The sequence below is a fragment of the Cornus florida genome, unplaced genomic scaffold (assembly GCF_030987335.1).
Source record: "Cornus florida cultivar Cherokee Brave unplaced genomic scaffold, ASM3098733v1 CherokeeBrave_3.0.0_Hap2_Chr03, whole genome shotgun sequence".
Lineage (NCBI taxonomy): Eukaryota > Viridiplantae > Streptophyta > Magnoliopsida > Cornales > Cornaceae > Cornus > Cornus florida.
The window spans coordinates 26,938,036-26,960,557 of record NW_026775573.1 but is presented as its reverse complement, the minus strand read 5'-3'; the positions used below and the strand labels follow the sequence as shown (position 1 = coordinate 26,960,557).

The window sequence follows — 22,522 nt, the reverse complement described above, 5'->3', positions numbered from 1 at the left end:
GCAAACAATCCATGCATCAAATATAGTTTTATGAACAAGAACATAACAACCCCTTACGGGATCCAACTCAAGGATGAGATCGGAGTTGAATGCAGCAAACAATCCACCACAAGTTCCATACAATGGCGCTTCCAGTAAAACATTACAGAGAGTGCAGCTGTTGAGTCTGTTCATCGGAACCATGGTAGGGTGGCAGACTCATATCAACAACTGATTCACATCAGCAGCAACTATACACAGGATTATTAAGAGGGAAATAGATCGGGTGTTGTATCTCTAGACGATACACATGGCAGTGGAACAGGAATGGGCAGACTAGCTCCTGGAGGATTTATAGAAGAGATTCAGGATTTGTGAGGTTGAAGGCTAGGTTTTATGCAAGTCATTGGGTGAAACCGGGGAAAGGTGACCGGTCAAACAAAGGTTATGTTGTTACAGCTAAAATTTTGGACCATTGTAATAGTCCTAGAGATTGGGCTTGTGGCAGAACTTAACAAGAAGATGAGAACTGGCTAGAGTGCCAGTGCCATCTACTTTGTTCAGCTGTTGGAACAGTTTTACCGACTCTAGAGTGACTCCAAGGCCATGTATAAGAACCAGACATGTCTACTTATGGCTAAATGAACTGAATAAATTGTTGGACTAGTGATTTACCATCACCATGAAGCAAAACAAATGTCTAAATTAATAAACTATTCTAATAGCTATTTATTACAATTGCTATCTAAGGAAATCATTAAAAACCAAAAAACTTTTAATGTTGATTAATACCACTTACATGGCTATTGGTAAACAAATCAAATTATAGTTAAACCCCGTGACACCTGCACCCTGTAATGAAGATAACAGTACAAACAGCAAATCTTACAATATCATTTAAACACAAAAAAGGTGACAATAATTGAAGCAAGCAATTTACCGATACATAAAAATGCTGAAGCTTATCTGGGAGAACCCAAAATTCATGCCAAATAATCGATATTACGAAGAACATTATCATGAATGGATTTGCTGAATGGCTGAAACAACTTCATTGATAGCCTGAAATTCTCGCCTTTTCTTCAGCAGCATCTTGGCGCAGTTTAGAGCCCGCCGCTCACAATCTGCTCGTACACCAGCATCGGTGATTGATTCAAAATCCTCGACATGAGCTACCCCAACAATTCTCCTGCAAATCAACAGATAAAACATAATTGCTTGAGGCTTTTTATCAATCTACTCCAGAAGAAAGATATTCTAAAGTATTCTATAGAATAAAAGTTAGTCGGATTATCCAACATAAAAACTGCAGAAAATCAATTGAGTTAGGAATAGGCTTCTCCGCTTGTCGGCTATCAATCAGTATGGAAGCTAAGTTCGAATTTCACATTCGACCATCACACATTAAATTGAGTTAATATGGCACGTGTATAAAAAAAAACTAATCCATATTACTCTTTGTTTGCCACCCAAAGGAAAAGATACATATTTCAAATTTAAAATAATGTCCGGTAAGAGTTTGTTAATGACATGCATATAAATTCTTGTAACACATTTAAAACTTGATCTAAAAAAACTATTACAATGAAAGCAGATCCTGTATATTGAAAAGGAGATCATGCCATAAGAATATCAGAATGACGGACTTTGGTAGCTGATACAGAACAGTGGAAACAACACGCAGTAATAATAATAATGATCATTACTAACCAAAAAAACAATGATGATCATCTATAGTTTTCATGGCATAACATGAATTTCAGGAAAAATTTAAACAGGTTTACTAACCAAAAATGTCCTTTGAGTTTCATAGTTCCAACTATATAATCACTTTTTAAGAAAAAAATATATATCTACATGGCAATAGATGAAAAAATGTTAGCCGACCAAAATTTTTGGATACAACATTTAGCAAATTAATGAAAACATTAAATTGAACGGTTTTCATCAAAATTTAGAACAGAATTACTCTAAACACTAAGGCACAAAACTGAAAATTAAGCAACAAAAATTTTAAGAGCTAAATTTTAAGTGCTAATAAATAGAGAATTTCTTAGATAATTTTTTAAATTTCAAGTGTTTGGTCATAAAAGAAGTCTCATTGACTTAAAATTTTATCCCATTTTAAGTGTCGCTTTTAAGTGGTATCCATATTGCGTTACCAAAAGCACTTGAATAAAAACTTAATTTGTTCTAAATGAAATACTAAATTGAGTTATCAAACAACACCTAAGGAAATTTTCTATAATAGATTAGTTAAAAGGTTTCATCAAAATTATTTGTCCACAGAAAATTGCATTAAACACATTTTGATAATGCACTTTGAACGTTAAACATCAATAATTTCTAAATTCCACTTTTTTTTAGAGTAATTAGCCAAATATGCACCCTAAGAGTTGGGGGACCCATGAAAAGTTTATATATCAATTCATATGTATTCATTAGTCCCACAAAAATAAAACTACAGCATTTTTTTTTTTTTAAAAAGAGCTTCTTCGGCGATAAATGAGCCTTATATGGGAGTTTATAAGAATAACATTGAAGTAATCAATTCTAAATCCACCTTTTTTGAGAGGGTAATCAATTTTAAATTTACTTTTTTTTAGAGGGTAATCAACCAAATTTGACATGTCCTTGAGAGTTATGGGACCCATAAGAAGTTTATATAGTAATTGATGCTATTAGTCCTATTACATCAGTGTGTGTGTGTGTATATAGGAAATAATTTTATTCTACTTAATCATATTAGGAATCTGTTAAAATAATATTGCAGTACTTGATTTTTCTCATATATACTAAATTATAAATTGAATATTAAGTATTTACTAAAAAGTACTAACCAATGCATCTAATAAACTAGTAGCAGTAGACTAGTTTATTAATTAATGATTTTACAATATTTGATTATTAATTGGTCCTAACAATTACCTAGTATTAGTGTGCATTCTTGTTGGGTTTAGAAGCTGAAATGGTGAAAAATAAAATAAATTTTGTATAAAGTAGTGCTAGAAACGAGATTTATAGAACCTCACTCATCAAAACTACCATTATAGCACTGTAATGGCATGTAAGAGTTTGTTGGTACGTAATGGTCCATAATGGGTGTTACCATCTATAACGGCTTTTATGAGTGATTTAGTTAGGTTCAATGCATTGACCTACAAAAGTATCGCCACTTGGCAATACTGTTGTGTGACGGAAACATCTTCAAAAGCATGGAACATGTCTTGATCTTGAGCCAACACGAACACCTTTAGTTTCAACTGAATAGAGCTCAACAAGCTAATCCTTGGGCGGCAAGGTTCATTTGCATCACAAGCTAAAAAGTAATGGAAAGAAAAGCCAAAAAAGCAAAGGGGAAAGGAAGTATCTTTAACAATTGAAAGAAAAATATGGAGAAGTATAAAGGGAAACAATCTCACCTTATCATTTTGGCGGCTCCAAATCCAAGAGTATCTTGGAGTAAACCTTTCATGAATGTCTGTTTAACAAGCTGCTGAAGCTCAGGGTTATTATAAATTTCTGAAAGATAAGCCTCGCCGGAGCCATCTCTGTGTTCATCCCAAAGAGCAGTAAATTTTTTTTCAAACAGATTCCATGTGTCTTCTATTGACCTCAGAATCCACTCTTTATATGTCTGCAAGAAAACATGTTCTTTAATCATAATTTGCACAGAAAAGAAATCATATACAACACTGGTAATGCCAAAAGAAAGTATTAATATCTACGATAAGTTTAATTTAAAAAAACACACACACACACGCACGCACACCAAAAAACACTCAAATGATTCTCAACAAACCAAATCAAGAATATAAATGAATAAACTAATTTATTTTTTAAAAATGAAACATGCAAGGACGGCAATAAATATTATTTTGCATTTCATCTACTCAAATGACTAGTATCTTGATTTCTTTAAGAAAAAAGTGACCTACAAATAAAGCATCTCCCAGAAAAAATAATATGCCAGAGAACAATGTCATATAAACCATACTTCGTTTTCCTCTTAAAGTACAGTGATTAAAGCATGGTCAGCAAGTGCTGCAGCCTATATCAAATTGTACTCCACCACAACATTCAGCTGAAGTCCTTCATTTTCATATGCAGTAAACATATTCATATTTCATTGATTCCGTATTTTCACTCAACTATATATTATCATCTTATTCTTAAACTTTAAAACCTGCAACTGGTTTTTAAAAAGCCACGGCAACAAATCCAAATTGAATTCATATCACTGAAATGTTTCTAGTTCTTAATGCTCGATTCAGATATCCAAAAGAGGGGAAAATGAAACGAATAAAAAAAAAAAAGCTGTTTGCAACCTGCATATGAGCATTTATAACTTCTGGACTATTTATACACAAGTGTTTATATACCAAGAAGCATGAATACAGATCACAATTATGACATGATTTGGACACAGGAATGTGACAAATCTCAAAAAAATTAAGATATGGACACTGCAAGGATACATAAAAAAGAATAATAATATAATATATTATTATATTATAGAAAATCATCTTTGCTTATTTTATCTAGATTATTATGAACGTAATCACTAATTTAAGTTTAGTGCTGGATAGATACCGTTTTCTAAAATTTTATATTACTTTTCTAAGCAACCCATCATATGTTTTAAAATGACATTGGAACTCCATTTTTTTTTAAAAAGAAAAATAATCGCGAAACTTAGTTGCCATCTCTTGAAAGTGTCCCAAACATGTCCCCGCTGTGTCCATTGTCTGCCATAGCGTGTCAACTAAGAGAAGAGAATATTCAAATTGCAGGTCAAGTCTGGCCATGTTGGACACGCGTCCAGCCATGTCCCACAAGTGTCCGGGTCAAACCGTGTCTGACATGGCCATGGCATTCCTAGAGGAGTGTATGTGCTACCTAGATGATAGATCAAATGCAAGACACTTGAGAGAAATATGCTGACAAAGAGAAATCATAAAATTGGTGTAGGATTTTTATAGATTTATAAGTTAAATAATTTAGGTGGCTAACAAGTTGGACTCTTTGAAAAGCTCTTCGTCTTGTGTTCCTTCTTCTTCTACCCCGTCTTCATCTTCTGGATTGTTGAGGATTGGCTCTAAGAGTTCGATGAGGCCAGTGTCCTTTGTTTCATTGGCTTTGGGAGATGGTTTGGAGATTGGGCAGAAGGTGTTGTTTGGGGGCTTTCAGGTGGAGGGGTTGGGATCTTCTCGACCGGTGGTTCGGAAGGGTGAGAATGTCACAGTCTATGTGGGACGTGATGTGAAAATTCGGTTGGATGATGCTTCTGCGGCTGTGTTGTTGAGTGAGTTGCGGACTCATTTAGCCTTGAAAGGCTTTCAAGGTGGATCGATTGGGCCTTTGTCTGCAGAGGAATGTGGGATCTTGCTAGTTTCCTGCTCACCTCCTCCATCGATTTTTGAGGATGTTGATGGTGGGTCAGTTTCTTCTGTTAATGAGGATTTGGGGTTGATTCAGTGGAATGGCAGTGAGACAGATTTTGATGTTTTTGCTCCTTTGGCTGTTGTTCGGCCGGAAGAGGATTTTGTTGCTGGGAATGTTTTTGAAGCAGGGATGACTGATGTGGAGGAGGATTGGATGAGGGAGAAAGGTGTTGAGATTGGCTCTTTGTTGGGAGTCTCTTTTGAAGACAGAATGGAGGAGGCGACTAACTTGCTTCTTGAGATTCTGAATGCTCAGCAGATGGAAAGAATGGGTTGTAGGGGGAAGAGAGGAAATTTTCCAATGGGGGAAGAGGAGGGGCGTGTCGAGCCCAACGGCACTTGTCACTTACGAAAGAAGGAGAAAGGGTTCTAGGGAGAGGGGTGGACAAGGAAGGGGAAAGACTGTCAATTCTGTTGTCTCTATGAAGCTACAAATTCTTTCATGGAATGTCCGGGGTCTCAATGACCCAGTTAGAAGAAAAGTGGTGAAGGCGGTTATTCGTCAGAGAGGGGGGGGGGGGGGGGGGGGGGGGGGGATTTGTGGAGTGGTTTGCTTTTGATGCAATTGGCTCTGTGGGGGGTGTTCTTGTGATGTGGGATAACCGGTGGGTCTCTAGGTTCGCGTCTCAGGTTGGGATTTTCTCTGTTTCCTGCATTTTCTCTATGGTGGAGGATGATTTCTGTTGGGTGTTCTCTGGCATTTATGATCCTAATGAGGATAGTGATCGTCATTTGCTTTGGGAGTTGGGAGAGGTTCATAAGGGTTGTCACTGCCTTGGTGTATTGGCGGGAATTTTAATGTTGTTCGTTCTCCTTTTGAGCGATCGATGGGAGGTAGGTGGACAGTTGATATGGAATCTTTTTCGGAGTTCATTGACGTTTTTAGATTGATTGATTTGCCTTTGGTGGGTGGGCCTTTCACTTGGTCCAGTGATCGTTCTCCTCCTACCCTCTCTCGACTTGATAGATTCCTTGTGTCAAGCGATTGGAAGGAGCACTTTTCGGATGTTGTTCAGGCCACTTTGGCTCGCCCTTTATCAAAACAATGTTCCGTTGATGTTGGATTGTGGTGGGCTGCGTAACAGAAGATCCCCTTTTTGATTTGAGAACATGTGGCTGCGGGCGGAGGGGTTTTTGGAGCGAGTTCGTTCTTGGTGGATGGGGTATTGTGTGGCAGGCACCCCTAGTCACTCTCTCGCAGGTAAGCTGCGGTTTTTGAAGAATGATCTTAAGGTTTGGAACAAAGAGGATTTCGATAATCTAGTGTGGAGAAAGAATCGGGTTTTTTGCTGAGATTGTTGATATTGATCGTTTGGAAGGTCAGGGCACTTTGGCAGACTCCTTCAAAAGTAGGAGGGTAAAGTGTCGGGCAGAGTTTGCGGAGATTGTTGTCTTGGAAGAAATCTCATGGAGGCAAAAGTCTAGAGCTTTGTGGCTCAAGGAAGGGGACAATAATACGAAATTTTTTCATAGACTTGCCAACGCTCATAGAAGGAGCAACCATATTGGGAGGATTCGGGTGGATGGGGAGGTTTTTTGTAAGGAGGAGGAGATATGTAAGGGTTTTACTGATTTCTTTTCTATGTAGTTTACCGAACCGAATGGTTGGAGACCTTTGCTGGACGGGCTTCATTTTGACTCTATTTCGAGTGAGGAATGTTCCATTCTGGAAGTGCCTTTCTCTGAAGAGGAAGTTGTGTCTGCTTTGAAGAGCTGTAACAAGGATAAAGCCCCAAGTCCTGATGGGTTTTCAATGCGTTTCCTTTTGGAGTGCTGGGAGGTGGTCAAAAAAGATGTGATGGGTTCTTTTCACGCTTTCCATGCTCATGGCTCTTTTGAGAAGAGTTTAAATGCCATTTTCATTGCTCTCATTCCGAAAAAGGGAGGAGCGTTTGATGTTATGGATTTTCGTCCTAGATGGTGTCATCTCGGACTCTCAGAATGCTTTTGTGGGAGGTCGTCAGACTTTGGATTCAGTTCTTATTGCCAGTGAATGTGTGGACTCCAGGTTGAGCAGTGGGGTTCCGGGTGTTGTTTGCAAGCTAGACATTGAGAAGGCGTACGACCATGTGAGTTGGAGCTTTCTCATTTATTTGATGGAGAGGATAGGGTTCGGGAACCGGTAGAGAAGATGGATTCTTTTTTGTATCTCTAGTGCTCGCTTCTCTATCCTTGTGAACGGAGCTCCGATGAGATTTTTCTTTAGTTCGAGGGGCTTGAGATGGGAGGATCCACTGTCCCCTTTTCTTTTCCTTTTTGTGATGGAGGCACTCAGCAGATTGTTGAAAAAGGTTGTTGAGCTTGGCTTTTTAAGAGGCTTTCGGGTGGGTAAAGATGTTGCTAGTCAATTGGAGATCTCCCACTTGATGTTTGCAGATGATACCTTAGTTCTTTGTGATGCCGATGCGTCCCAGCTAAGACATTTGAGATGCGTTTTAGTTTGGTTCCAAGTTGTCTCTGTGCTTAAGGTGAATGTCGGAAAGAGTGTTTTAGTGCCGGTTGGGGAGGTTCCTGATATTGAGATGTTTGCTCAAATCCTTGGATGTCGCACTGGATCGTTCCCCATTTCTTACTTAGGTTTACCTTTGGGAGCCTCTTCGAGATGTGTGGGGATCTGGGATCCGGTGGTGGATAGATTTGAGAAGAGGCTAGCGGGTTGGAAGAAACAGTACCTCTCCAAGGGGGGAAGGGTCACTCTGATTAAGAGCACCCTTTTTTGCCTCCCAACTTATTTCATCTCTCTCTTTCAGATTCCTTCGTCTGTGGCTTAGAGAATTGAGAGTTTGCAGCGTAATTTTCTTTGGGGGGGAAGAGGAGAGGAGTTTAAGTATCATCTAGTTCGCTGGGAGCAAGTTTGCTGTCCTTTACGGAATGGAGGTCTAGGGATTAGAAGGTTGTTGCCTTTCAATAGGGCCTTCTTGGGAAATAGCTTTGGAGATTTGGGGTAGAGAGGCATTGGCTCTGGAGGAGAGTTATGGCTAGCAAATTTGGGGAGAGTAGTGGAGGGTGGAGCTCCCTTGAGGTGCGTGGTCCTAGGGGGGTGGGGTTTGGACTTGCATCCTAAAGAGGTGGGACGCCTTTAGCAAGCATGTTCGTTTTCGGATCAGATATGATAGGAGGATCAGATTTTGGGAGGACCTTTGGTGTGGAGAGTTTCCCCTTGCTCTTTCTTTCCCACGGCTCTATAGGATTGCTTCTCATAGGCAGGCCCGGGTGGTTGACTATTATCATCTTGATAACGAAAGACTAACTTGAGATGTGCAGTTTAGGAGGCATTTTCAGGATTGGGAGATTGAGGAGGTCACTCGTTTTTTGGAGTTACTGTATCGCCAGGTGATTTCTCATGGGGATTCTGATTGTTGGATTTGGAGTCCTAATTCTCAGGATAGGTTCGAGGTGAGGTCTTTTTTAGGTGCCTTTCTGTTGGTGATGGAGGTCCTTTTCCGTGGAAGTCTATTTGGCGCTCCAAGGCTCCCCGTAAGGAGGCCTTCTTTGCTTGGACTTCGGTCTTGGGTAGGATTTTAATCCAGGATAATTTAAGGAGGAGGAATCAAGTGATTGTCAATCGTTGTTTCTTGTGCTTGCACAAAGAGGAGACCGTTGATCACCTTTTGTTGCATTGCAACATGGCTAGAGACTATTGGGATTTGATGATTGGTTTATTTGGGGTCCCTTGGGTTATGCCATCTTCTTCTCAAGGGTTGATTGAGGTTTGGAGGGGTGTCCTAGTGGGGGCTCTTATTCAGGATGCTTGGAGGGCTACGCCTCTTTGTATTTGGTGGTGCATTTGGCTCGAGAGGAATCGGAGATACTTCGAGGGAAAGGAGAAGCCTATTTTTGTGCTCAAGTTCTCCATTATTTCCACTCTCTTTTGTTGGGTTTCCGGGAGAGATTATCGTTCTATTGATGAGATTGTTATTTTTTAGACCCTTTAAAGGCTTGAAGCTTTTTGTGGCCTTTTGTTTCTTTGGGTTTCGCTCCCCATTAAGCACTTTTTATAAAATCTACTTATCAAAAAAAAAAACAAAGTAACAGATATATCTTATCGAGACAAAAGAACAATGAATAACATTCCATTTAGAAAATATTGTGCTTCCTACATGATAGATTAAATGCAAGATACTTGAGAGTTATATGCTGACAGAGAAATCATGAGATTGGTGTAGGATGCCAACAAAGATTTCCGCAAACAGCGAAGTAACAGATATATCTTATTGAGACAAAAGAACAATGAATAGCTTTTCCATTTAGAAAATATCATACGTGCTTAAAACACAATGTGGAATGTGAAGCTTTTTTTTTCCCCTTCCTTTAGGCCAAGAACATGGTTTCCATTTGATGTATAAAACAATACGTGGCTACAGTAATGTGAAAGAATAAACCAATCAGAACATAAAACCTAAGATCCCAAACTTCTTTTCATCAGATGATAGGATGTTTCCAAAAAGTGACCCATTGGAACTTATAGCTGTCGGAAATTGTCAAAAGACAAGAAGATCCATATAAATCCCAGATAGTTGGACAAGTCATAATCGAAAGACTATTGGTCTCCAGAAGAGCAAATTCAAAATCATCAGATACCTTAATAATAAAGTGGTGGATAACTTACATAGTTCAAAACAAAGAGAAAAAGGAAAGGAAAAGAAGAAAACCAAACTATACAGTCAAATAAGCATGACAAAAAAAAAAAAAAAAAAAAAAAAAAAAAAAAAAAAAAAAAAAACCCTGCACAGGATGTCAAAGCTCAGGTCATAAAGAATTAGAACACTGCAAAAACCAGAACTAAATAAAATATGCCTTAATACTTCTTCTTCTTCTTCTTCTCCTTTTCCCGTAAGTAAGAACTAAAATATATAATTAATATGCAAAATGAATAACCAGGACATACTTTTCGGTCATTGCTCTGATTTGCATGTCCATCTTGGGCAAAGAAAGCCAGAATCAAGTTTCCTAGAAAGGCTCCAATATCAAACCCCATTGGTCCATAGAAAGCAAATTCTGGATCTATAACTTGGGTTGAATCATGAGTAACCATGACAGAACCAGTATGGAGATCACCATGTACAAGGGCTTGCGCTCTCTCACAGAACCTGCGGAATATAACCAAATAGTATCAGAAATAGCTCAAACTGAAAAGTGAAATGTTACAAATATCATAAAAAATCTGCTACCAAGATGGCCACATTACATGGATTTCAACTCAGCAACTTCAAGTTTCAAAGCATTATCCTCCCGAACTGCCTCAGCATCATGATCAAGATATGGGGAGGTCCAATGGTTATATTGAGATACTTTATAAGGATCAGAAAACACAACCTGCTCAGTGAGCCTGCATAACTCCACATTTCCGCAAAATTCAGCAACTGCATAAAGCATTAAAAGTTACATGAATTCAAGTGTGTTAATGCAGTTAAGAATCTACAATAAGGAGAAAAATTTTAACCCGTCTTTCCATGAATTACTCACGGAAACAAAAAAGTTGACCATCTGAAAATTAAAAGAAAAAAAAGAAGAAAAAGAAAAGAAAAGAAACCACTTCGAGAAAGTGTATAACTAGAACAGAATATATGAGTGACAAATTGACATAACAATGTAGAAGACTGTGAGAAAAGTTTGATCTAATAATTTTGAGGTGCAACTTTACAACAAAGACCAATGAGTGCATTAAACGATATAAATTGGACACAAGAATAAATCTGAGGTGCAAATACACAACATTATGGAGGGTTATGTATTGGTAAATAACTCCCTGGTTTGCCTCAGCATTCTTCTGACTCACGACTCACACGTTCACGTAGATGGTCTACCATTAGTGTTTAGTTGAAGATCAAGCAAACTAAGAATTAAGAATACTATATATCGCCGGAACCTTAGTGAGCTTAATTTCTCGAAATATTAAAGCTAGTCACCAAATTTCAAGTTAGATAATTGTTTATGACTCCAAAAAAGCAAATAGATCAAAATTTCAACATCAATTACCATTTACCAATGTTAGTATTGGTTCTCAACTCACACAAAACTTATTCTAGAGTATTGTAGGCCGATTGACACATGTTCACTTTTGAAAACACTTTAGAACTCGTGTTAAAAGTTATCCAAGTCAACTTCCAAATCAAACAAAAATGAGTTCAACATTGTTCCAAATTTCTAACTAATTCCAATTTCACAAGATCAATTACAAAATATCTAAATCATCTAAGCTATCAAGTACTCAATCTAAACCTACAGTATTCTAGGTTACTTACCTTTCCTAATTTGTGTGAATGTTGGCACTTGAAGAATCATGTGGAGTTGAGTATCTTCATGATTCCCACCCCAATACAAGTGTACACAGAGTTCCGATGTTTAAAAAAACTAATGCTTGCTTAACACATTTGCACCACAAGCTAAGTAAACAACCAACCAGTCATGGATGTCCATAAGTGGTTAATTTTTCATAATCTAGAAACAGACAGTGACATGCTAAGGAAAGGCGAGAATAAATATAAATTATGCATTTGGAGTCCAATTTTTTTAATTTCAATGAAAATAAGTAAGCCTTAAATCATGAACTGAAAATAAGTAAGCAACCGATCACCTTCTCGTTTGTGCTCCGTGGTAGTACGATAAAGAAGGGATGTGAAGAAAAGAGTCCTTGCCATATATTCTGACATGTGTTCTGCAAGCAACGGGTACTCATGTCCAGCAATCAACCCTTTCCTCAAAATTATATGTGGAGGCTCCAAATAACGCATACCAATCAAACACATAGCCCGGTCAAAATGATAAACTTCTGGAACATGACCAGGGCATAAACGACCATGCTCGTTCAGTGCTGTAGCCTCAAAGTAAGCACGCTCCTTTGCCATTGGCCATGATTCCCCTATGCATCGTATGTATGGAAGAGCCTGCACAATCCGGCAACCAGAATTGACAATCAAAAAACAATATACTCTGTCAGAACACTTAGATGCCACGAATATGCAAACTGGCCTAAAGAATCAATTGAGCTAAGTCCATATTCTGAATATAAACTGATTACACAATCTATAAAAATCACCATCTTGGAACATAATAGAGTGATATATTAAGTGCATAGATACAATTTCATCTTTCCAAATACCTTTCTTTGTGATCAAACATATGTCTTTAAAATTTTACGAGTTGAAATATATCGTGATTAAAGAACATGTGAATGCAATACAACCTTTCTTCCTAGCCAGGCCAGATTACAATAGAAATCATCCTTGTGCTTTACACCTTTTTCAGTGTTCAGTCCATGGTTTAAAATTTCAGCATTATCTCACAATACTTTGCTTGATAACAGGAAACAGTGGCAAATAAATCAGATATTTTAACAATAGTGTAGTATCCATGTTCATAATATATTGTGATCCACCTCCAAAAAAAAAAAAAAAAAAAATCCTAAAATAGAAAAATAATTGGCTTACACTGGGTATAAACCCATCTAAAGCCATAATAAGCAAACATAGATATTTAATTATTTATAGTTGTTTGTAACATTGAAAATGAACTATTAGGTTACCCAATATCACATACACTAGCAATCCACATTCCACAACGATATCAAAAGTAAAGATCAACAATTCTTATACAGCAAATCCACTTTATTACAGAATCTGAACTTGCAAATCATTTTTAAAAACAAATGGGTTTGTTGTAACATCAAAATGAACTCTTAAGCCACCAAAAAATTACACAAAATAGCAATCCACATTCCACAACCAATTCAAAGGTAAAGCTAAACAATCTTTATACAGAAAATCTTCTTTACTAAAGAATCTGAAAAACTGCAAATCATTTAAAAACCAAATGTGTTTGTTTGTAACATCAAAATGAAATCTTAAGCCACCAAAAAATCACACAGACTAGCAATCCACATTCCACAACCAATTCAAAGCTAAAGCTCAAAAATCTTCATACAGCGAATCAAATCCCCTTTTACCACATAATGTGAAAAATCATTTAAAAAACAAATGGGTACCTACCTGCTTGATGACAAAAGAACCAGAGCCTCCAACAACGATGTAGACGAAGTTGAGATTGCCATCACCCACTTCTTTGACTTGCAAATCATCGAAGTGGTTGCCGAGCTTGGAAGATAAAGAAGGCGTGGCCTTTATGTACTCTATGAGGGACTTCTCGTCCAGTGGCCGGAAACCGTCGTCCGCCGACGCCATTAGCGGTGGAGGTTGGTGGCGCTGTTTGTATCAGACGGAGGTGGGTGTGGCAGGTCTTAACTATTTAGGACTTTTGGGAATGGAAGAGGCATGAGAAATGTACTTATGAAAGAGAGAGAATCAAATTCCAAAGATGAGTCAATTGGGTCCCAAAATGTTTAGGGAAATGGAATTAGGGATAGATTGAACCTGGACCTTTTCTTGGACAATGGGAGTAATGACTCTCCAAATTTGTTAATAATAATAACAAATTTGAACATTACTTCTGTTTACTATTGTTTGGGAAAATAGAAATGGGAATGGAATTGAAATTGGAATTGGTATCGATGAAATTTAAAAAATATTTAATTCAAATTTTTGAATTATTTTTCTCTAATTTTATCATTTTTTGAAATTTCACCTATTATAATTTCAATTTCATGCATGCCAAACATAGCCTTATATTATACTTGGATTATTTTCATTTTTAGTAAATGCATAAAAAAATGATATTTTCATGAAAATAACGTAACGAATTCACTGATTACTTTGGTTCATGAAAATGGGATTCATGTGAATCACACAATGATGAAATCAAAGGTTATAAATAATAATATTAACAAAAGTAATGATATATCTAAATAAAATAAAAAATTAGACCATTTGCTTGGTCTAAAAGGTTTTTTTATCTTTGAATGGGTGGACTGAATTAAACTCAATTGTGGATTCCATCCACTTTATTTTTTAGGTCAGAACTAAACAAATCCGCCTCAGAATCATTTTCCAAAAAAATTACACGACGACCAACAAGTGCTACCCTAGATTTCGCAGGTTCTGTTAATTTTATGCATTAAAAATCATCGGGAAGAATCTCCTTTGCCTTTCTTAATTACAACCATCTGATCCCTTTTTTCTTAAATTGATTTTTGATCAATCCAAAAATTTTGTTTTGGTTTGGTCAACTTTATCGAGTCTAATAATTTTTCATAAAAACACATATCTTATTATTCTAATTAAGCATCCCAAACAGATGGCATATAACTTTGCTAATCATATTCAAGTTTTCGTCTTCTTTTTTCCAAAAACAATTTCTTCTTTTTTCCTGAAGCCGACACTTCTATTATTTAGAAAAACAAAAACAAAAAACAAGAAGATTACAAACAAGACATACCTCCCAAGCCAACAACAAAGCTCATCTAGATTACACCATTTCCAGTAATTAACAAGCCTAAACAAGAAGTAAAAAAAACCAACAAACGGAAATACAAACCCAAAGAACAACAACAACAACATAGAAAAACACCAGGAATAGCTATCGCATAACAAAGGAACTAAACACCAGGATCAGAGGGAAAAATAACTCCACAAGATCCTGCACCTTGCCTCCAAGAGTATCAACCACATTCCAAAGAATTTGTCTAGCTGTTTGATGAGAAGAAGCAGACTTTCCTTCATGAAGATTCAAATTCCAAGACCACCAAATATATTCCAATCCGAGTGAAATAGATTCGCCAACCAATCTATTCTTACCAAACTATTCCAAATTTTGTGGTAAATTATTGATATTACGAAGAAAACTATCATGATTGGAGTTTCTGAATGGCTGAAACTACTTCATTGATGGCCTGAAATTCTCGCCTTTTCTTCAGCAGCACCTTGGCAAAGTTTAGAGCCTGCCGCTCACAATCTGCTCGTATACCAGCATCAGTGATTGATTCAAAATCCTCGACGTGAGCTACCCCTACAATTCTCCTGCAAATCAACCGATAAAACAGCATTGCTTGAGGCTTTTTATCAATCAAATCCAGAATAAAGATATTCTGAAGTATTCTATAGTAGGATCATCCAACATAAACACTGCAACGGATTATTAAACACCAATCACAGTTCAAGACAAATGAAAAACTTTGATTACTGTTGACAAAGTCACTTTTGAAATACATTTTACGGGTTAACTGAGCCGAGTTTAGTCAGCAACGGAGCCCACTGAGAGGCTAATAAGCTCAGCTTGAACTGTCGTGGTTAGGCTCAACTTGATCTTGACCCATGCATGAACACTTATAGTTCAACTGAATAGAGCTCAACAAGCTAATCCTTGGCACAGCATGGTTCATTTGCATCCCAAGATAAAAATTAATGGAAATAAAAGCCAAAAAAGCAAAGGGAAATACACGATCTTTAACAATTGAAAGAAGATACGGAGAAGTGTAAAGGGCAACAGTGCAGAAAATCTATCTCACCTTATCATTTTGGCAGCACCAAATCCAAGAGTATCATGGAACAAATCTTTCATGAATTTCTGTTTTACAAGCAGCTGAAGCTCGGGGTTATTATAAATTGCAGGAAGATAAGCCTCACCAGAACCATCTCTATTTTCATCCCAAAGAGCTGTAAATTTTTTGTGAAAGAGGTTCCAAGTGTCTTCTATTGTCCTCAAAATCCAATCTTTATATGTCTGCAAGAAAACATGTTCTTTAATCATAATTTGTGCACAAAAGTAATCATATTCGACGCTAGTAATGCCAAAAGAAATTATTAACATCTATGATGAGCTTAATTTCATAAAACACACACCCTAGAAGCACACACATGTTTCTCAACAAACCAAATCCAGAATATAAATGAAGAAATTTTTTTTTTTAGAAAAAAAGAAAAAGAAAAAAGGAAAGATGAAACATGCAAGGAAGGTCATAAATTATTACTTTGTAATTTCATTTAGTCAAATGACTAGCATCTTGATTCTTTAAGAAAAAGTGACATACAATGAAGCATCTCCCAGGAAAAAATAGTATGCCAGAGAACAATGTGAAATAAACCATACTACAAATCACACAGTGATTAAAGCAGGGTCAGCAAGTGCTGCACCCTATACCAGATTGTACTCCACAAAAACATTAAGTTGAAGTCCTTCAATTCCATATGCAGTAAACATATATATTTTTATGGTAAATAAGTGTGTAAATTAAAAGAAAAAATAATTACACATTCATATGTCTTTGTTATGCAGTAAGCATATTCATGTCTTTTATTCCATACTTTCACTCAACTCTATATTATCACCTTATTCTTCCACTTTAAAATCTGCAACAGGTTTTTATAAAGCTACCGCAACAAATCCAAAGTGAATTCATTACTGAAACATTTCTAGTTAGCTGTTTGCAACCTGCATTGCTTGAGCAGATGCTTTAGGCAACATATGATCGTTAACTTCAGGACCATTTATACACAGGGATGGTACACTAAGAAGCGCGAATACAGGCACGGAAACAGGTACAACATGACGCGGACGTAGGGATACAACAAATCTCAAAATAATAGGACACGGAACGGACACGGCAGGCAGGGATACATCAATATATATAGAGAGAGAGAGAGAGAGAGAAAATAATCTTTGTGTATTTTATCTAAATTATTATGAATGTAATCACCAATTTACAGTTTAGTGCTAGATAAATATTGTTTTTGTTTACTAAAATTTATATATTTTTTTACAAGTGTTTTCTAAAATTTCTATTATTTTTTAATTAATCCATAATATGTATTAAATTTACATTGGAACCCCTTTTTTTAAACAAAAAAAAATTGGGAAACTAGTAGTCGTCTCCCGAAAGTGGTGTAGTATTTTTATAGATTACAAGTAAAATGATTTAGGTGGCTAACAAATATTTCTGCAAACCAGAAAGTAACAGATATATTTCATGGAGACAAAAGAACAATGAATAACATTCCATTTAGAAAATACATATGTGCTTAAAGCATGGTGTGGTATGTTAAGCTTTTTTTCCCCCCTTTAGATCAAGAACATGTTTTCCATTTGAAGTATAAACGAGCAGGCAGCTAAAGTGATGTGAATGAACAAACCAATCAGAACATAAATCCATTAATCCCAAAAAAAAATTATCAGATGCTAGGATGTTTCCAACAAGTGACCCATTGGAACTTTATTGCAGTCAGAAATTGTCAAAAAAACAAGAAGATTCATATAATCCCAGATAATTGGACAAGTCATAGTCGAAAGACTATTGGTCCAAAAAAGAGCCAATTCAAGATACCTTGATACTAAGGGGGTGGATAGCTTACATAATTTACAACAAAGAGAATAGGAAAGGGAAAGAAGAAAACCAAACAACAGAGTCAAATAAGCATGACACGAAAAAATAGGAAAAGAACAGCAAAAAATGTCAAAGCTCAGGTCATGAAGAATTAGGACACTGGAAACACCAGAACTAAAATAAATATTCCTTCTTTTTTTCTTTCTGTAATTAAGAACTAAAGTACATAATTAATATGCAAAATGAATAAGCAGGACATACTTTTCGGTCATTGCCCTGATTTGCATGCCCATCTTGTGCAAAGAAAGCCAGAATCAAGTTTCCTAGAAAGGCTCCAATATCAAACCCCATTGGTCCATAGTAAGCAAATTCTGGATCTATAACTTGCGTTGAATCATGAGTAACCATGACAGAACCAGTATGGAGATCACCATGTATAAGGGCTTGCGCTCTCTCACCGAACCTATGCAATGTTACCCGCTAGTATCAGAAATACTCCCACATCTAATATATCATTAAACAAACGGAAAAGTGAAATGTTATTATTATCATAAAAGATGCTACTAAGATGACCACATTACATGGATTTCAACTCAGCAACTTCAAGCTTCAAAGCATTATCCTCTCGAACTGCCTCAGCATCACGATCAAGATATGGGGAAGTCCAATGGTTATATTGAGATACTTTATAAGGGTCAGAAAAGACAACCTGTGCAGTGTGCCGGCATAACTCCATGTTTCCACAAAATTCAGAAACTGCAAAAAAGCATTAAAAGTAACATGAATTCCATTGTGTCAATGCAGTTAAGAATCTACAATAAGGAGGAAAATTTTAACCCATTCTTCCATGGACTACTGTGGAAAAAAAAAATTGATTCTCTGAAATAAAAAAGGGGAAAAGAAAAGAAGCAACCATTAACTAGAACAGAATATCTGAACGAGAAATTTACGCAGCAACGATAGAAGACAATGTGAGAATGGTTTGATCTAATAATTTTGAGCCGGAACATTACAACAAAGATCAATGAGTGTGATAAACGATATTGATTGGACACAAGAATAATTTGGAGGCGCAACATGACGATAAAGACCAATGAGTGCGGGGAAATGATATAATTTGGACACAAGAATATACTAGAGCAATAGAATCAAAAGAAAGAACATTATTTGACTCTAGGAAAAAGACATGGCAGCCTATGTCTCAAAAGAAGTTGTAAGCTAACATAGAGTTAGAATGAAAATATATGTATATATATATATATATATATATATAATTCATGTAAGGTTCTAATTAACATGTATTGGCGAACAATCATCTTCAAATTCACAGTACTTTGGACTAAAAATATGTAAGTGCCAACTTAAGAAGGCTCAAATTTGCCCAGGTAAGGCAAGGCCCAACGTGCCGAATAATAAATGGGGCAGATCAGGGAATTCTGATTAAATTGGCTTCAGATCAGGCACATATTAAAAATTAGATTGATCTCAAGCTTAGCTTGGCCCAACCCAGAATTTCCCAGCCGAAACATATATATTCCCTTTATAATATATCTATTCTATTAGTTTAAGAAAAAGCCTTCAATAATTTTTTCTAGCAGTTCTAAAGTTGATTAAGAATTTCTTTCTAAAAGGAAGTTTCCTTCTTTCTTTATACTTGAAGAATTATCAAACCAATACCAATTGTATGATATTAATTATTAGTTTCCAGACACTACACCATTTTGTATAGTTTTTCCTAGGCAAGACAGATGGTTTTTAGGCTTATGCCAGTGATCAAGACTACATTTAAAGGGGATTCTTAGATCTTTATGGTTTCATGTATGATGCATATCCATTTTTATACATCTCTTAATGGGGATTGGGAGCATAGATGTCCATGAGTCAGGCAGATTTTGTAGGCATGACTTCAAGTTTATGACTAGCACATAAAAGCATGACATGAGATATGGTTAAAATACCAGGGTTAGGTGGAAATCAAGGCAAAGTTGTAAAAGCGAGATAATAACATTATAGAAATTGCCATAGACTCCTCAATGTCAGGGCCTTGTCCGAGGTCAGGTCAGTCTCAGACCAGAGGTCTAGTAGAAGTCCAAAGACTTATTGAAGTCTAGAGGTTTAGGGGAAGTCCAGAAGTCATGTGTGTGACAAAGGGTCTTTAGAGTATGACTTTTGGAGCATTTTGAGGGCTCTTCTCCCCTTTTAGTGTATATGGTAGATGTTTATGGATGACCAAAAGCAGTTAGTTTTTCATAATCTAGAAACAGGCACTGACATTCTAAGGAAAAGCGAGAATAAATATAAATTATGCATTTTGAATCCACTGTTTTAATTTCAATGAGAATAAATAAGCCTTAAAATGTGAACTTATATGAAATATCGAAACAATTAACACATAAATGATATCAACTCTTCACCTGCTCGTTTGTGCTCCGTGGTAGTATGATGAAGAAGTGATGTGAAGAAAAGAGTTCTTGCCATATATTCTGAAATGTGTTCCGCAAGCAATGGGTACTCAATTCCAGCAATCAACCCTTTCCTCAAGATTATATGTGGAGGCTCCAAGTAATGCATACCAATCACACACATAGCCCGGTCAAAATGATAAACTTCTGGAACATGATCAGGGCATAAATGACCATGCTGTTTTAGTGCTGTGGCCTCAAAGTAAGCACGTTCTTTCGTCATCGGCCATGATTCCCCTATGCAGCGTATGTATGGAAGAGCCTACACAGTTCAGCAACAGAGTTGACAATGAAAAAACAATTTACTCTGTTCGAACACTTGATAGATAATATCATGCATAATATAAACTGATCACAATCTGTAAAAATCACCAACTTAGATACTATTTCATCCTTTCAAAACCTATGTCTTCTAAAATTTAGCGAGTTTAAAATATATCACGATTAAGAACATGTGAATGTAATACATCCATTCTTCTCATCTAGGTCAGATTACAAATAGAAATCATCCTTGCACTTTAGACCCTTTTAGGGTTCAGTCCATGGTTTAAAATATCAGCATTCTCTCACAACCCTTTGCTTGATAACTGGAAATAATAGCCAGATAAATCAGGTATTCTGACAAGTATGCAGTATTCATGTTCATAATATAACGCATACCACCTAAATAAATAAAATTTAAAATTCCTAAAATAGAATTAAAGAAAAACAAACTGGCCTACACTGGGTATAACTATAAACCCGTCAAAAAATATAAGAAGCAAACATAGATCTTTATACAAGCAATCCACATTCCGCGACCAATTCAAAGGTAGAGCTCAACAATTTTTATACAGCAAATCAAATCTCCTTTACTACATAATCTGGAAAAAACTGCAAATCAGTTGAAATAAAAAAGAAATGGGTACCTGTTTGATAACGAAAGAACCAGATTTCCCAACAACAATGTAGACGAAGTTGAGATTGCCATCACCGACCTCTTTGATTTGCAAATCATCCAAGTGATTGCCGAGCTTGGAAGCTAAAGAGGGCGTGGCCTTTATGTACTCTATTAGGGACTTCTCGTCCAGTGGCCGGAAACCGTCGTCGGTCGATGCCATTAGCGGTGGAGATTGGTGGCGCTGGTTGTATTGGACGGCGATTGGTGGCAGGGTTTATATTAGAGTTTTTGGTCGCCGCGGCCGCCATGAGAAATGTGGGAAGGAATTCGTCTGAAAGCGAAAGGAGGCGGCTTTTGAATGACTCGCCAAATTTGTGGGACTTGAGGAGTTAGAATAGTAATTTGATACTCTCTGTTTAATAATAAAAACTCATGTATTATTATTGTTGGATTGATTTTGATGGAACTTGCAAAAACAAAAAAGTTTGTTGAAAATAAGGATGTTGAATGCCTAGTAAGGGATACATAAGCACATGGAAAATGATTTTTCCATGTAAATGGTGGGAAGAATTCTATGTGGTTCTCATCATCATGAATTCAAAGGTTGTAGAGTCTTTGGTTAGGTTTTTCGTTCCACCACTTTGGTGGGAATTGCAAGTCCTAAGTGCTTTCGTCAATTCTAAAATTGGAAAAATCGAACTTTTTCTTAACTTTTTGGTTCCAAAATTAAGGAATTATTAATTTAAGGTTCTTAATCTAGGTTGTTGGAGAGAACTTTTTGTACTCTCAGAAATTGAATGTTACTCTCTCGGTCTCTTTATAAAGTGCAATTCCACATTTCACAGTTTTTAAAGTAACAATTCTTATCATACTTTATTAGATTAGCAAAAAATGCATTTTCAAATTTGCCCTTCCCTAAAAATTTGTTTTTTCATTTACCGAGTTTCTAAAAATTTAGCTGAACAAAAAGTCAGTATATTTAATGAGGTCCACTTATTTTGAAAGTAGTATAGCAAAGTTTTTAATAGGGTCTATTTGAAATTTTAATTAGTTTAATCTTTTAAGGATAAATTGGGAATGTGATAAAAAGTAGTGTATTGATTTTTGAAATGTGATAATTAAAATAGGACAGTAAAAAATAAGATAATGGACTATTAATTGGGGATGGTAATATTAGCATTTTTTTTAACGAAACCTTTCATTTAGTATTTTATATTCTAAATAATTTTATTCTTATTTTTGCATTCATTCAATGGTATATTATATAATATTAGGAGTTGCGGTCAAGCTGCGGATTTAGGTTGGACTTATGAATTTTTGTTTTTCGGGATTTAGTCAAGTGAACTTCAATATTTAAATTCGGGATTTTATTCAAGTCAACTTCAATATTTTGTGTAATTTGATTCAAATTGACTATTCAGCTTTAATTGTTCTGCTGATCTATTATATTATTGCATGCTATTAATACAAAATCACAGTTGGCTTATAGACTTATAAAAAGATATTAGGTATATTATTTATTTATATTTAGAACAAAGATTGTAGC

The 22,522-nt window shown here is 36.2% G+C and overlaps 2 protein-coding genes across 3 annotated transcripts; both read right to left on the bottom strand.

Moving 5' to 3' along the window:
• Positions 1-736: 736 nt before the first annotated feature.
• Positions 737-13,813, bottom strand: LOC132300041 (methylthioribose kinase-like). 2 transcript variants are annotated; one of them, XR_009480252.1, is made up of 7 exons: positions 13,412-13,813; positions 12,001-12,310; positions 10,612-10,786; positions 10,312-10,513; positions 3,402-3,616; positions 920-1,168; positions 737-831 (listed from the first exon to the last, which is right to left on the bottom strand). XR_009480252.1 is itself a non-coding variant. In XM_059796968.1 (6 exons), exons 1-6 carry the CDS (start codon positions 13,601-13,603, stop codon positions 997-999), a joined length of 1,266 nt encoding a protein of 421 aa, XP_059652951.1. In that variant the 5' UTR covers positions 13,604-13,813; the 3' UTR covers positions 737-996. The 2 variants fall into 2 exon arrangements, 1 of the variants encoding a protein (XP_059652951.1); XM_059796968.1 differs by having other exon boundaries at positions 737-1,168.
• Positions 13,814-14,750: 937 nt separating this feature from the next.
• LOC132300039 (methylthioribose kinase-like) lies at positions 14,751-21,489 on the bottom strand. Its single transcript, XM_059796966.1, has 6 exons — positions 21,005-21,489; positions 20,049-20,358; positions 18,216-18,390; positions 17,896-18,097; positions 15,823-16,037; positions 14,751-15,334 (listed from the first exon to the last, which is right to left on the bottom strand). The coding sequence occupies exons 1-6, from the start codon at positions 21,194-21,196 to the stop codon at positions 15,163-15,165; spliced, it is 1,266 nt and encodes a 421-aa protein (XP_059652949.1). The 5' UTR covers positions 21,197-21,489; the 3' UTR covers positions 14,751-15,162.
• Between the last annotated feature and the right edge of the window lie 1,033 nt (positions 21,490-22,522).

Excerpts from the sequence above, each read along its gene's own strand:
- LOC132300041 (XM_059796968.1), bottom strand. The coding sequence starts at position 13,603 with ATGGCGTCGGCGGACGACGGTTTCCGGCCACTGGACGAGAAGTCCCTC. Across the intron at positions 10,514-10,611 it reads GTTGCTGAGTTGAAATCCAT|GTTCTGTGAGAGAGCGCAAG; the intron begins GTAATGTGGCCA and ends TATATTCCGCAG. Across the intron at positions 1,169-3,401 it reads GGAGCCGCCAAAATGATAAG|GAGAATTGTTGGGGTAGCTC; the intron begins GTGAGATTGTTT and ends GTTGATTTGCAG.
- LOC132300039 (XM_059796966.1), bottom strand. The coding sequence starts at position 21,196 with ATGGCATCGACCGACGACGGTTTCCGGCCACTGGACGAGAAGTCCCTA. Across the intron at positions 18,391-20,048 it reads CACGGAGCACAAACGAGCAG|TTTCTGAATTTTGTGGAAAC; the intron begins GTGAAGAGTTGA and ends GCTTTTTTGCAG. Across the intron at positions 18,098-18,215 it reads GTTGCTGAGTTGAAATCCAT|GTTCGGTGAGAGAGCGCAAG; the intron begins GTAATGTGGTCA and ends AACATTGCATAG.